This window comes from Gymnodraco acuticeps, unplaced genomic scaffold (genome assembly GCF_902827175.1).
Source record: "Gymnodraco acuticeps unplaced genomic scaffold, fGymAcu1.1, whole genome shotgun sequence".
In the NCBI taxonomy this organism is placed as follows: domain Eukaryota; kingdom Metazoa; phylum Chordata; class Actinopteri; order Perciformes; family Bathydraconidae; genus Gymnodraco; species Gymnodraco acuticeps.
Window position 1 is genome coordinate 317086 of NW_022990685.1, and position 16636 is coordinate 333721.

General features: G+C 40.0%; 1 protein-coding gene across 1 annotated transcript in view; it reads right to left on the minus strand.

The window, feature by feature from the left end:
- Window positions 1–620: 620 nt before the first annotated feature.
- Window positions 621–16636, minus strand: part of LOC117555396 (centrosomal protein of 120 kDa) — a 36541-nt gene continuing 20525 nt past the window's right edge. Inside the window, 3 exon segments of the mRNA XM_034230300.1 lie at window positions 621–2218; window positions 3923–4068; window positions 16098–16196. Of these exon segments, the coding sequence (XP_034086191.1) occupies window positions 2002–2218; window positions 3923–4068; window positions 16098–16196 (462 nt within the window). The 3' untranslated portion in view covers window positions 621–2001.

The following is a 16636-nucleotide window of genomic DNA, read 5'->3' on the forward strand; positions in this document are numbered from 1 at the left end:
TTTCATAAAAAGGTTTAACCTTAACCAAGCACCTTCACCACTAATAAAGTGGCATTTATAAAGGAAGACTGTTGGGGGGATTCTTTGCTCCTCAGACTTCTAACCAGGTCAATATACAAAAGAGTTGTGCCATAAACGTGTGGAGAAAAATCATAGTATGTCATATAACATGTTATATGTATGCCATCATATATTTAATTACAAAGGTATAAAAACGATGAAAAATACCACAATATAGTCGGCCACCGTATTCATATATTTAGTCCTGAATTTTAGTCCTGAATCATGGATTATTTATTCATCTAATTCATAACCTGTAAAGTTTACTGACTGTATCATATGTATTATATATATATATATATATATATATATATATATATATATATATATATATATGATACAGTCAGTAAACTTTACAGGTTATGAATTAGATGAATAAATAATCCATGATTCAGGACTAAATCCGTACACATCTTTTAAAAGTGAAGACTCTTTTGGGCTTTGGTAAGTGAAGAAATCTGATGTTGGTTAGATTACATTTATTTTTGTCTCGTTCTCTAAACTGTTAACTTTTATAAATTCATATTTTTGTATCTACTTAAAATAAACATGACACAGAATGTGTGAGCGACGGGCTGAAGATTTAAAATCATCTTTATTAGTTAAGCAGTGGTAACATCTCTCCGCTCTTTCATAAAACTGAAATATATTACAAGTATTAGAAAGAGAACAGCTGACGCAGCACATTTCAAAACCATAATAATTTATTTAGACAAACACAGAAATCAGAGTCTTGAAGTCTCTGAAGATAACAAATCATTTAACGTCTCTCCCTGCTGCAGGTCGTGTGTTTGTGATTCTGCAGCGCCACCTGCTGTCGGGACAAACATCCTTTATTTCAGAGTGTACACAAACTCCTCCTCCTCTCATAACTTAGCACCATGTATTCCAACCTTCATATTTAAAGGAGCAGACCGCTGGTTTTGCATCTTTCCATCTACAAAACTATTCAAGCAGATTTAACATCATTTTGGATTTCTTTCAAAATGAGCTTAAATGAAGCTCAATCATTGAGATCTGTGAGCCGCTAGAGTTCAGATTCATGAAGAGTTTAGTTCAGTCTAAAAAGTCACTAACTTTCCATCATCAGTTTTAAAGACCCTTAAACTACGGTGGCCCACAACGGTCCAAAATCACTTACTATGGGAGGGACGAGCTGCACTCCCAAACAGGATGCAAAGGTGTTCACACGCGTGCCAAAACAAATGCAAACCAAGAAAACTTCTGACAACGCATGCGTAGCGTTTAGAAAACGTTCCCCAGCTTCACGACACATGGAGCGGGTTCACTGAAAGCGCTGCGAGAAGCTCAAACACAACGGGAAATAAAAAGGAGACAGCTGGGACCGGAGCGCTCCTTACGCTTTTTGTCAGTATTGTCATTTCTTCATGCGGGGCTTTTAGTGCACACTGCGCATGCTGGTCAAGCTGAGGAAGATGTTTCTCCCTCTGCACGTGTTTTAGCACATTTGTGGTTTTTGTTTTGCATCGTTTTTGAAAGTACAGCGCGTTTCCCCTAATGGACGTTTTTTGGGACGTTGAATGGATTTGCCGTTGGCCCCCGTATGAAACTGCTAGTCTGACCTTCAAATCCTGAAGAGATCCAGTTTGCATTTGGAGATCCTAATGATATCATTCAATGATTGATCAACATTCTGATGAGAGATAACGTCTTCTTTCAGCTCCAGTGAACATTGTAATGCGTTTTGTGCGATTCCGAATGTTCTTGAATGCATCAGCAGCTCAAAAAATAAAGTAAATGTTGAATAGTCGGGAACCCAAAAGGTTCAAATATAGTTTGTATGTTAAGGTCCAGACATACAGAACTAGAGGAATGATCCTTTAAAAGGACAAGTTCAACTCTATCTTAACCAAAAGCTTGAATGTATTTTCCAGAAACAAACACGTTCTAACGGCGTCAGCGCTTGCCTCTGATTGGCCGTCAGAGCTCCTCTCTGTCCGTCATGGCGTCCTGGATCTGTCTGTTGAGCTCGGCGATGATCCTGTCCTGGTGTGTGTAGACGCCGGTCCTCAGCAGCGTGTCTCTCTCCTCCAGCAGGCGGCTCAGGTGCTCGTCTGCGCTCTCGTTGACGCTCTGAGCGGGGGCGGGGCCACACTGGGAGGAGGCGGGGCCTAACCTGTCCTCCTGCTGCTTTAATCTGTCAAAATGATTTAAGTTAGTACCATTTGAACAGCAATGGGGTATTAAATAAGACATCATTAATAACTTTTTTTTCCTAAATTGAGAGATGAAAATAGTTGTCACAGCTAAGCTAATCATGCTCACTGTGAAATACTAGGTTTTTATGCTTACTTCAGAATGTAACAGTCTACACAAGCATGTTAAAGAGGCCCCATTAGGCCCTATGCTCTCTTTCCTGCAGTGTGTTTAGGGTTCTGTGCATGTCAATGGTCTGCAGAGGAGTGAGGCAAATAAAGACCTTTTGGAATATTAAAACCCGTCACAGTCAAAGCACTAAATACAAATATTAAGCTGAACATTAGCATATGTACTTTTTAATCAGAATACTTAATATAATATTAAGGTTAAGCATAATAAATTATTACGTCACAGTTTTTAGAGCAGCAAGAATTCCTTTTTTAATTCACCTTCAGATTATTCTCTTGATTCCGTCTCATTTATTAGTTGACGAATTGTTTAAGTTCTAGACATTTGAACAATAAGATCCTGTCTGTAAACCTGTTTTAAGTTGGGCTGTTGGTGGATTGAATGTTTTAGTAACTTGTGAATTGTTTTATTCCGAATGCTGTATTTCAACGAACAGGAGAGGCTTTGAAACTGAACAATCATTTACATTTGGGGGGATAAATATATATATATATACACACAGTACATTGCACCTGCTTTCTAGCCCAAAAATACCTATATATTTATTGTACTTCCAGTACACATCACAGTATATATATATATTAGGGCTGTCAGTCGATTAAAATATTGAATCGCGATTAATCGCACATTTTTGATCTGTTCTAAATGTACCTTAGAGGAATATTTTTCAAGTTTGTAATACTCTTATCAACATATGAGTGGACAAATATGCTTTATGCTAATGTTTATTATCATTTGAACAATGACAAATATTCTCATGAATATTAAACACAACAACCTCTGAACATTAAAAATATTCGCCTCAATTCAACCTGGAACCTCTCATTCAATAATACAATACAAATGGTGTGTGTGTGTGTGTGTGTGTGTGTGTGTGTGTGTGTGTGTGTGTGTGTGTGTGTGTGTGTGTGTGTGATGGATCGTTGGAGCTATGTGCAACTCAAGGCATATGCTCGAACGGGAGCTGCCTGGACGCTGCAATCATGTTGCGCACTATCCGTGCTGAGTGTGCTGACTTGTCCCACTGTCTGGCTTCCTGCATAAAGTCAAGTGCTCGGCGCAGTTGTGGCGAAATGTCGCTCCTCTGTTTTCATTTAAACAGCTCCTTATATCTGTTAGCGCAGCTAGCTAGCACCAGATGCTAACAACAACAATGCACGTAAGGTCTCTCTCTCGCTCGCTCGGGCCACACATACACACACCCTCCCGGTCCTCCAGATGGCCAGTCGGTGCCTGCCGGTGAGCGTGGAAGTGTGGTCTGCCACAAGCGGGCAGCAGGAGCGGGGCTGTCAGCATCAGCGTGTAGATGGTATTTTAAACTCGATGCGCTTTGACACTACGGGGCGGCCGAGGAAAAATAATACACATGCGTTAATCGCGTTAAAATAATTAGTGGCGTTATTTTTTTTTTGCGTTAACGCGTTAACTTGACAGCCCTAATATATATATATATATAAATATATATATATATATTCATTTGCGTAGCCATCTTTCAGAGACACATCATCACTACCTGTTGAGTTGGTTCTTGATGTCGTCCAGCTCCTGTCGGTCCTGACTGACCGCCTCCTTCTGCTCTGTTGCTAGGTAACGCAGCCTCATGGCCTCAAGCTCCGCCTGCTGCTTCTTCAGACGCGTCATGGCGTTTTCCTGCTCCCGCTGCAAACACATACAAAATGTAAAACTATAAACATAAAAAGTGATTTTCACTACATGGACACAGCTGCAGGGTGTGCTTTGGTTTGTCACTTAAAGACCATTGGCTTATTGGGAGACAGACAGCATTGCCATATAGTTTCTTATGGAAATTAATATCCCATTAACATTCCCGTTAATGCAACCATGCTTCAAGTAACTTAGACTGGCCAGATGATGTGCATTATGGCCTTAAAATAACATTGGAACAAATAACTGATTGTGATTACTATTGATCATTTTTTTCATCTTATTACCAACCAATCAGAGCAGACTGGGCTCTGGTTTCAGACAGAGGGTGAAAAGAGGTGCTGCAGCACAGGCAGTATGAGAACAATAAAGGGCTTTTCGTCAAAATACAAATGAACCTGAAAATGAGAATAGTAGAGCCCCTTTAAGTCTGCGTGATATGGTTGGTAGGCTGTGATATCTCTGCAGTTCAACAATACTTCATTAAACATTTCTTTCTAATGTGCTTCCTGCAATCTGAATATTACAATAGTCCATTTTGCTACTTCGCTCAAATGAAGTCACCGTTATACACATTTTACAAAACTAATATCAGCATATAACACGTCTTAATCTTCTTCACACAGAATAAGGTTTACATTAGCTGTTTGCATGCATCATATTCAGAGTATTAGTGGATTATTAGTGTGCTTGCAAAGGTATGCATTTCCTTCATTTTTCCTGATGCCTGCACTGCTCTACAGATCTGAACGGAGAACATTTCTAAATAAACCTCTGACCCCGCTGCTGAAATGTGTAAGTTTGGATGCCAAAGAGCTTTCTCTTAATTACACCCAGATTGGAGAGTTTGGTGATAAATGTGTCTGGTTTCACATTTTCATAAAAGCTCCCTGAGAAAAAACGCTTAAGACTTGGAAAAATTCACACGAAGGCGATGAGAAACAGAAAGAAAACTTCATAAAAACCTCTAAAGAGTCGTATTTCTCTCAGCTGTTCCACCTCAGACTGGGACGTCCCAAAATTACCCATAATACCATTCTGGGCTCTGTCTACTGGCTTACAGCTGGATGTTAATAAATCAACCGTGTGAGCAGGGGAGACAAAAACACTAATATGGTGTCAGCTTTGATTATAAGTGATATGGTTTTGAGGTTTCCTAACCCTAACCCTTGCTGGGAAACACCAAACACCCTCAACAAATGTACCAATCTAACCTATTCAGCAGTCATTCAAATATGCTCCCATGGACTGACATGAGTCTGATGAACAGCCGCTATGCTAACGGGGCAGAAAGATGGATGGTTTACCTAACCCCTGCTGGGAAACACCAAATAGCCTCAACAAACATTCTAACCTATTCAGCAGGTATCAAAATGTGTCTGATGAACAGCCGCTATGCTAACGGGGCAGAAGGACATATGGAGGCATGGCGGGCCGCAGACTGGAGGTGAAGCAGTGATCCGTCTGCGTGTTCTGCTGATACAGAGCAGGACAAGCAGCTGGATGGGAAAACTAACATTTTCACATTACTGCCCGACCACTTTTCACACGCCTGATCACCTCAGCTTCCAACAGAAAAAACACACACAATCTCTCATGAACACATCAGTCACACACACACGGAGGCGGTGTGTTGACACAGGCGCAGCTCTCTGTGGACCATTAGCAGTCTGTATTACGGGCCGTTTTAAGGCTAATTACTAGAAAAACAAACTTGCTAAACATTTTCTCTAGTGCCCGCTGCCAAGGACAATCTGAGGCCGAGTCCTGAAACAATTAGAGGACGAGGTGATACCGAGGCCTCGGCGGGGGGGGAGGAAGGGGTGGAAGAGAAAAGCTACTAAAACTCAAGACCCATGAGATGATATTGTTTTTTACAGCGACGTCATGATTCTCAGCAGCTATAGCCGAGGACGAGCTGCGTGCTCGTTCTGATGGAAAAGGGAAAAATAGATGAGGGTGATTTTAGTTTTACAGTTATGATGCACGTCCAGCATGCATTGGGAAGATTGTACGTTTCTTTTTTGAATGGCACCGAAAACATACTGGAATGACCTTCCATTTCATTTCATTCGGGAGAAATGTTCTTATTGAATTACAGATGGGACAAATGTATTTAGGGGAACATCCTTTACTTCATAAGAGCCCTGGTTAATTAGAAGAAATAAGAAGAAAAAAAATAAGAAAATTGTGAGTTTTGAAAAATGTGTTTACATAATGAAGGCTTTCTTTTTTACTTCACTACCTGTGAGGGAAGTGAGGCATACAACGTTTTAAAGTCCATCACATAAGGATATTCACAATTATTCTAATAATGGAATTCCCCACTATCGACTTATTGGCTGTACTTTTTACCACGATCGACAATGCATTATTTCTATTGTTTACAACCCACACAAACACTTGATTTGTATAAAGAAGATTACATTAATGCTGTTGGTCATTTTGCTAATGATATGTTATAAGTACCCTAAATGTATTTATACAGCTGTGTCCTTGCTCTTCGCTCTAATGTCACATTTTTGGGATGTATTTAGAGAAATGCAAAAAAAACAGTGGTTACAATTGTTGCTTCTCACACATACTTCGCTACAATGGAACAGATTTGACCTTCGAAAATAACAGCAATAATGAGTGAAAAATAATTATACACAGATCCAAAACTAATTTGACCAAACGTGAAACCGAAGATGCTCAGTCTAAAACATATAAAAAACGAGCAGAACCAGAATGTGTCATTTTGACATTGCGAGTCTATTCAAATGTAATCTAAAGTTAGTATATAAAGCGGATCGGCAAAACAACAATTCTACCGTCCAATTCCATGGAGTAGACGAGCTGTGAGCGCGCAGAGGGGAAGTCCCAGTCCAGGTCCCAGACACTCTCAGACTTTGGGAATGGATGAGCAGAGAATGACTTCTCCTCCCCCCATCTTTCCTCCATTACTTGCCTCCACCTTTGAAGGCGGACGGTCCCGAGCAGCTGGGGGAGGACGGCTCCCAAAAACACATGAGAACATACTTTTCTCAGCTCAGATGGAGTTTTCTGAGCAGCTCCCCACCTGTGGGAGTTCAGGGAGAGTTCTCCACTGGGCTTTTTGGGGGATGTAATGGATTAAAACCCGATAGGGGACGACAGGAACTCACATAAGACACACATGAGTTTCTGCAAAATGGCTATATTGCTGAAGAAATAGATAAATATAAAACGTTTTGTGCAAAGATATCAGGGTGTTCAGGTGTTTCTCCTTTACTGATGTACAGGAAAGTCACATCTTAACGTCATTTAAACGGAAGGTAAAGTTTCAACTATCCAGGACAAATGAATTTCTCCTTCTTTACAGATATAAATGTTTTCATCACCATGGCGTGAATATTATAACGTTGCTTTGTGAAAATAGTGAAATATTTGATTAGAAATGTTGCAGAATTAATTTATAAAATCAAGTCCAACCTTTCAGACATTTAGATAACAAAAATATAAAATAAAGAAATTGATATTTATTTCCTAAGATTTTTGATTTTCATCCATAACCAGTTGCTGTTAGGTGACATCACAGACAGTGACAAAAAAGACAGCGGCACCTGGAGCTAAAATCTAAGTTTGTGTTCAGCAAAAAAACTATTACCATAATCAATAATACTAGTAATTCATATTTTGAACAAAAATCTTAATAGTTTAGCATCTCAAATGTCAGAAAAATAGTAAAAAATGATGATCATATTCCCAAACATCTGCAAATCTTTTGTTTTGAATCAAATCACCCATCGCACGAGAGAAGAAAGAGCCACAGATCTGTTAACCTGTTCAGCCCCGAGCCTGTTTTCCAGGTCTCAGGCTGGAAAATGACACGCCCAGAACAAATGACATATCTTCCCTTCCAAAAGGGTTAAATTAATAATCTTTTTTCTCAAAGCAATGATAAACCTGTGAGATTGATGTAGAAAAGTTAGAATCAATATAGATTTTTTTTTTCAATTTTAAAGTAAATTCAGATTGAACATAGTCAAAAAATGTAAATGATAGTGTCCGTCCAAAAGAAAAACCATTACTTATAGTGAAAACCACCCTTGAATGATGGGATAGTACTAAAAGCTTTGGGAATCCAAACTATAACATATAAGAAGTACCCGGCAGACCCGCACAGGTCAAAGAACAAGCTGAAACTACAAAATGTCTGACATTTGTGCTTGAAAAAGCAATCGATTAAGAAGTCGCCAATAATCTTTCTACCCAGAATGTCTCAGCTCCCTACAATGACATTAACATTGAAACGTTCTGAATAATAAAAACAATGTGATTGTGTACCCTAAACTGTTATTTTGTTTACTTTATAACAGATATAAGTGAAAGTGTAATTCTTGATCACATTATGGGGAGCCTAGATAAAGCTACAAGTACCCAGCAGACGAAATGTGCTCCACACAGGGTTAAACAGCTCCACAGCAGTCTCCTATCTGCGCGGTTTGAAGGGTTAAGATCAGTGTTTTCAGGCTGCTCCGTCAGGTTTTCAGAGCGATAAGTATGAGATAAGACACACAGGAGCAGAGTTTAAGAATGTGGTCTGTTTGTCTAAGATAGAAGCTGCTGGACTGCTCTTAACAAGTCTTTAATGTGAGGATTAAAACCACAGAGCACAAGAAGTGTTCCTTTACTGTTTTTCAAATACAACCAGATAGTGTTTCAATACCAAATCCAAATTACATTGAAAAAGAATGCTCAGTTTGAGCATGTAATGTTAGCGTTTCAGATTGTTTCAGATCCCAACAAAGTATTGAAGTCTGTTTTTCATAGGGTGCAGTTTCCACTCTGACTGTGCTGATTCATGCAACGTCATCACTTTCAAAGTCACAGTGGAAAATACACGAGCCATGATATGTGAGGTTTGTGTTGGCGGAACAAGTTCCCTCTGTGGACCAAAGTAAAGGTTCTAGGGCCTCATGGAAGAACTGGTCCTACAATTAGATTTGTTCTAAAGTGTCAAGTAGCAGGTTTTGCATAGAATTGAAAAGTAAACACAATACAATAAATACCAAATAAAGTTCTGGTATCTGTTATCAATGCTGCGCAAAGACGAAGGTTTGGAAACTCCGTGTGAAGTCATGTCAAACCTTTTCTGGTTTAAGGTTATCAAATGTGATGATTTGCTGCTTAACCTATTTTACAGTGCCGTGCAAAAGCATTCACCCACTTGGCATGTTCCCTATTTTGCATTACAACCAATAATAATCAAATACTGTTCTTTGCATTTTATGTCATGAACCCACACAAAGTCAGTCAAAATTGGTGTAAAAATAAAATAAAAAAGAGCATGTTTTAAAATATATAAAACATTTTTAAATGTTGTGCATCAGCCAATTTGCTATTTAGCCCCATCAATGACCTTAAAGGTGGGGAAGGTAAGTTTGAGAAACCAGCTGGAGTGCGCTAGAATTTGAAAATACACTACCGAAGAAAATCTGTCACTTCCTCACAGAGCCCCTCCTCCAACACACACGAACACACACATGACCAATGAGGGCACGAGATAAGTTTGTGCACAGATGGAAGGCTGACAGGCAGGTAGGCCATCCAGTTACTTTAGCCGGGCCGGCTCAGATGATTGGTCGTGCTTTTTACAGCGCCACGGCTTCCACAGATGCATTTTTTTATGGATTTATTGTCAAAGCACTTCAGATATTCATTGCTATCGGGATGTTAAGAGCATTCCATGGAATATAACAAAAAGTGTATCTCGAGCCGGTTTCTCAAACTTACCTACCCCACCTTTAAGAGTCACGAAATTATTTTTCCAAGATGACAAAGTTTGGTGAAAAAAGGCATTACAACTAAAAACTTGAAACCTGTGCTTCCACAAACTACTGATCATTTCTGGTTTGTTGATGTTGTTTTTGCTGTCTGTTGTAAATGTAAATATTCCACCAAATCCCTTGTTTGCTCCAGGAAATGGATCACCCTCCCTGTCTGGAACACAATGACCTGTGGGAACCTTCTGAGTCTCCACTGAGACCAGTAATACTGGAATTCCCTCAGACGCCATGTTGCATCTGCTGTTTAACTGACAACATGTCAAACGGACTCATGAGGGAGGGCAGTTACAGTCTGGGCGGAGGGAATTGAACCCTCTGACGGCGTTGAATGAATGACTGAACCCGAGATATGATTACGGTGAACCGGTCCAAACAGAACAACTAATCACCACGTCCGGTCCGGCTGTCCAACATCAATACGAAAAGCCGACACGCAATACTTGCTAAGACTTTTAATCCTCTCTACATTTCTTTGTCGTCATTATGTTTATTATATTGAGAAAACAGGAACTGGTTTCCTGATCAATCAGAGCAATAGTGGTAACGCTTCCATCAATATCATCGACATCAAGACGCCTTAGCAAAGGGTAAGCCAATGATTTCAGAACAATCATTCAAAAGTTGATCAAAACTTTTAAGGGTTTTCCCTTTCCTGTGTTATATTGTTTGTTTTTTTGCATGTAAATAGTCTACAAAGGTACAATCCCTGTGAGTGTCTCTCCCCCCCCCCCTGTCTGAAACGCCTGCATTGGACTCCTTTGTTTTCTTCCGTAACATAGTGACATCACAAGGTAACTCTTGCACTTCTATTGGCTAGCACTCCAACACATTGTACATGACAGGCTAAGGGGCGGGACATCTCTAAGCGCTTGACCAATCACAATAGAGACGGCCAGCTAACCAATCAGAGCAGACTGGGCTCAGGTTTCAGACTACAAAAAACTAAATGAAGACCTTTCTGAACATTATAGCACGTAAACAAGTCACAGTAGAGGCACACAATACAACTATGCAGCTGAACATGTGCATACTTGGGCCCCTTTAATGGTCACCTGGCAGCCAATCAGAAAAACGTTTTTTGCTGTAAACTCTGGCATAAAATTTGCCTTTTTCTGTAAAATTGTAAACAAGGTTTTAAAAGAAAATATGTCCATCAAAAGAATCAACCAAGCGACAGACTGTTACAACTGAGGCTTTAAACAGATGAGCATCTGACGTCGATTGGAATTCATTTACCAAAGATCAGACTTTCTTGCTGTTTTGAAAAACTGGACGTTTGTACAGACGGCTCATGTTAGTGTTGGATTCAAGATAGAAAGAAGTGCTTTTTTTCTTTATGGCCTTTATAAAATAACAGCTTAGTTCTCTTTTCTGCTTCAACAAGCTGTTTAAAAGCCACATTTAGTTGCCTGACCTTCTACTTGGGCTGTACAATTACAAAATGTAGCTTCCAGGCTCAGAACTTGAATCTCTTTGTCCCGTATTTTTGCTTTGAAAAGACCAACTTAAGCTCCTTGTCCCAATATTTTGAATATAAAAAAAGGGGCTAACTCTCTGATCTAATACCTCAGCGGTGTCTGGGCATTTATTCTCGCTCGGAACCTCCTGGGTTGAAAAGCACATTATTCCTCAGACAAGAATTTTTATGATCTGACTTGAGCTAAACAGCACGCCATGCGAGGCGCTGAGAGGAGAGGATAAATAGGCGCGGAGAGGCCGAGAAAAACCAAACAAGAGCCGGCTTTAAAAACCGCAGAGCGCCAAGACGGATGGTCGTGTAAACACACGCCTGATATTTTATAAAAAGCGAGAGTGTGACATCTGAATAGTTAGCGTGGCTAGCTTGTTGCTCAACGCAATCCCAGGGATGATTAATAGGCGGGGGGTGACACTCAGCGCTGAACCCCCTTAGAGCTGCATAAATCACACCGTGTTTTCTTTACAATGATGTGGCACTTAGAGAGGGGAGGAGGGAGACTTAAAAGAGAAGAAAGAAAAATGGTCTATACAAACAGAAACAATACATGAGAAAGAAATGTTAGATAATTGAATCGAGGGATAAGAGGAAGGACACATTAGATCAAATCAAAGCTAGACAGAGAGGAAGAGAAAGTAGGCAAAGAGACCCAGAAAGATGAAAAGAAATAAAGTGGAGTGGTTGAGGGTAACAGGAGGAGGAAGAGAAGGATAGAGAGAGAGGAGTATGAAGGGAGTCATTGGGAAGAAAAACAGAGGGGGGGGAGACAGATTCATACAAAAAGAAAAGAGGAAATATGTCTGCCCAGTTTTCCAGCTGTTTTATGTCAGTAACAGTTATTAGTTTGTCAGATAAGGTCTGTGTGTGTTTACATTAGTCTTAGGCTGACTAAAGCCCCACTTAGTGCTGTGTGTGAGTGTGTGTGTGTGTGTGTGTGTGTGTGTAGGAAAAGGAAAAAGTGAGCGAGAAAGAAAAAGAGAGGTGTGTTTTTACACCAGAGCCAAATATTTAGCTGAGGTAAAGTAGACAATGAAATGTGTGAGAGCCATCAGTGTGTGTACACACACACACACACACACACACACACACACACACACACACACACACACACACACACACACACACACACACACACACACACACACACACACACACACACACACACACACACACACACACACACACACAACACACACACACACACACACACACACACACACACACACACACACACACACACACACACACACACACACAACACACACACACACACACACACACACACACACACACACACACACACACACACACACACACACACACAGCTAAAGCAAGCCGAACAGTTGCTGCTGTTGTTTCTTCAAAATAAAAGCGTGCCCCTGGATATCTTAGGGGATGCTTTTATTGTGGAGAGGTCACAGTGGTTGAAAGTAATGAATTACTTAACATTTTGAGGAACTTGTACTTTTTACTTGAATATTCCAATCAAGTACTACTTTATACTTATACTGCTCTAAATGTAACAAGGGAATTCATATATTTTACTCCAGTACATTCATGTTAAAGCTTTGGTTACTTTTCAGATTAAGATTTGCTTTAAAAAAAACATTATACACTTTAGACTTTGCATCTCTAAGATGAACCCAGTTGAATAATAGCTTGAGGTAATGTTGCTGATAATACTTCTGTACTTTTTCGAGTACAGGGTACTCCTCTAACCCTTGGTAGGAAATGAAATGTAGGGCTTTTACTTGTAACGGAGTATTTTAACATAGTGCACTTTCTCAATTACAGGATCTGAATACTTCTTCCACCGCTGGGTTATGAACTGTTTGTAATAAAAGCCTTGTTAGAAATCAAATGGATTCTGTCCACTGAAAAGCTTAAACTTTAAAAAGCTTAAAGGTGACCTATCATGCAAAATGCACTTTTATACGTATTTTATACATGAATATGTGTCCCCGGTGTTCCAGGGAACTTACCAAGTGTCAGAAAACACAACCCTCTCTATTTTCCTCCATACCCAAATCTCTAAAAACGGGTCTGCAACGGATCTGATACAGACTGATCCAGATTTGAACACTTTACTGACGTCAGTAAAGTGGTGCTACGGCTATTGGTCAACTCTCCACCTATCAGGGGAATGAGAGGTTGGGCCACGGCCGGCCATTGCTGCTCGAAAGCGCTGGAGACGCTGTAGTACATATGCCAGGCCTGTAAGTGGTGCTGTAGTCTGCCACAAAAGCAGCGAAGAAGACTTCCCTTGCATGGTTGCCATGGTTGCCCTTCTGTTTATTCTCCGCTGTGGCTCTTTTTCTCCCTCCCCGAGGCAAGCTTTTGCGCCTCCTGTTTTAAAACAAATGAATAATGACTCTATATAATCATATGTAAGGGATAATGTGCAGCGACGCGGTCATTATGGGGAAAAGAACACCGACAGGCTGATCAGGAGCCCGACGCGAAGCGGAGGGATCTAGATCGGCATGAAAGCACATTATGCAATGTGCATATTATCCCGCTTGTTACATGGCCACATTCTCGACAAAGTAACGACATGACTCCCAATATTAATTGAAATGCTTTTATGGATTTAGAAAATGATTTTATTGATTTAAAAAATTGTTGTATTGATTTAAATTGACATGCATCCGCTAAGAAAAGTAGTCCGTTGTTACTGTTTGAACTAACGTAGCAACGGCAGGAACTGCTTCGATAGTGTTTTTGAGGAGCTTTTTGATTACATATTTGAAAACATCGTTGCTTGCTTTAAAAGTAGCAAAATTCATGATGTCAGACCTTGGAAAGTATCTAGATATCCCTGCCCTAATGCCAAAGTAACTGGCAACTCCCCTCTCCTGCAGGGGGGCGTGGTCAGCTGCAGCTCACAGAATCAGCCCCCTGCAAAAACAGGGCTGGAAAGAGCAAATAGAGCGAAATGAGGCTTGGCTAAAATGCGGGATCTGTTTGGTATTTTGAAAAAATATATATATTTTATATAGGTATGGCCCTACAATATATGTTTCAAATATAGGTCCACTTTAAGCTAGGGGCTGTGCGTACATATTTTTTACCTAGGGTCAATTTATTTTCTAAATGTTTTTATGTCGGGATAAGAGGTTATTTCTTGTCATTGTCAGAAGAAATAACAGGAAATGAATGAATGATCACTACATTTATGTATCCATATTTAATAAGTAGTTATACCGTCTGGCATCATTACGTGATGCCATTCAAAAAAATCCCAAAAAATTGTTAAATAAACAAAACAAGATAACATGAAACATTGATCATTAATTTTACCGGTACAACTCTTAACATTGAGTTATTTTAATAATATAGCAATTTTGCTGCTGATATGAGTTGACTTTGAGTGCAGGGCTTTGACTTGTATGCAGGTATTTTTGACTGTGTTAGTGGTGCTTTTTTGTATCTAAGGGAACATGAGCCTCTGTAGCCTTTAGGCTCAGGGCCATGTCCACTCTGTACTCAGGCACACGATATTGGTGTTATTTTGTCTGACGGATGGCGGCCGGCTGAGCTCGGTTTCCTCTGCTTGCAGCGTGTCTTTAAACAGAGCTGTTAAATGTCCTAACACTGTCAGCTCGTCTCCAGCAGCAGATTAAAACCCTGCAGCGTCCTGAACACGGCAGAAGTCCCAACTCAGAAAACTACGTTTATCTGCTGTGAAATATGAGCGCTGTCAGGACGCAGCGCGGCTTTCCATCATGTCTTTCCTTCAGTTGTTTTGATGGTGGTTCATCAGAGTTACTCTTATCAGTGCATTTATCTATTCATTATTTCAGTTCATTTCAATTTCGGTCATGGGGTAATTTACTTTGTACATGTTGAACTGTCTCTCTTATAGTATTCAAGGAGGCTCTCGAGTCTTTTAAGAACTTGTACAAGAACTGGCTTTTTTTCTATTTGAATCAATCCACAGAAATTAACAGCCACATTTAAATAGTCTGATACAATTCGGATTCAAATGTTGACATTATAAGGCATAAACAATTAAATTACAATTGTTTTTATAGTTCATAGATCCAACAATTCATTGATGAGTTCATTCATTGATAATACAAATAATCGTATGTTGCTGTCAGAGCTCTGTTCAGTCATTTCAATTCTGTTTTGTCTGATTCTAATAATGAACATATGAACCCTTAACTTAAAGGAGCCATAGTACGCTCCTTTTCAGGTTCATATTTGTATGTTGTCCCTCTACTGCAGTGTTTCTCAAACGTTTTCATACCAAGGACCACTTAACCAATAAAAAAACACTCGCAGACCACCTGACTCCCCAAATATCCAAAAACAATAGGCCTGCTTACCACTCCAACAGTTTATAACAAAGTACAGCCTAATAATAACAACAGCTTAACATGAACTCTCTATATCGCCTCGCTCACACATTAAATCAACAATAACAACTACAGATTATATAAGCCTTTCGTTCAAATGTGATTTAAAATGCTCATAGGTTTTACAGCTCTTATGAAATGTAGACTACATTTATTGCGGAGTTTATGTCCGAGCCAACAGACTCACAGATCGTTGGCTACTGAGAGATATGCAAAACACACCGCATGTAGTACGACACAAACCTCCGCTGTGGATTTTCAAAACAAAATACAGTAAAACTATGGTCGCAGGCCCAAGTTTAACTCTCTGAGGTTGGGATATATATTTTTTAAATCCTCTGAATCCTAAATGAAACAGAGACAGACAGACAGTACCTGTTTGAATCTGGCCAGTTCCTTTAAGGCGCGCCCCCACTGCTGCTTGTAGTGCAGTTTGGACTTGGTGGTGGTCTCCAGCTTCCTCTCCAGCTCCACCTTAACGGTCACAGAGCAAACACGTCAGTCGCACACGGCTGAAAAAGAGTTATCATTTTGTTGACAAATGAGTGAAGAGCGTAAACCACACAAGCCACAACAACCTATGCAACACACTACAATTGTGTTTGTAATAGTTTTGTATTCATTCCTTTTGCTGTGTAAATGAATCCATCTTTAAAGAGCCTGTGACAGCCTCCCAACAACTGCTGTGCAATGAAATATTGGGCTACTAGTCATCTCGAACCGTCATCTTAAAAAAGAAGGTGCGATACCGTTCCGTTAAATATCAATCATTTCGAACATCGTGGGGAAATTCCTTCGACTCATTTTGAAGTTTTGGGGGAAGCCGGAAGTGACGTCAATGCGGGAACGCTTCACCGTGCGGCGAGAGAGCCAAACACGGACAAAGTGTGTTGTCATGCGTAGAAATGGTGAAT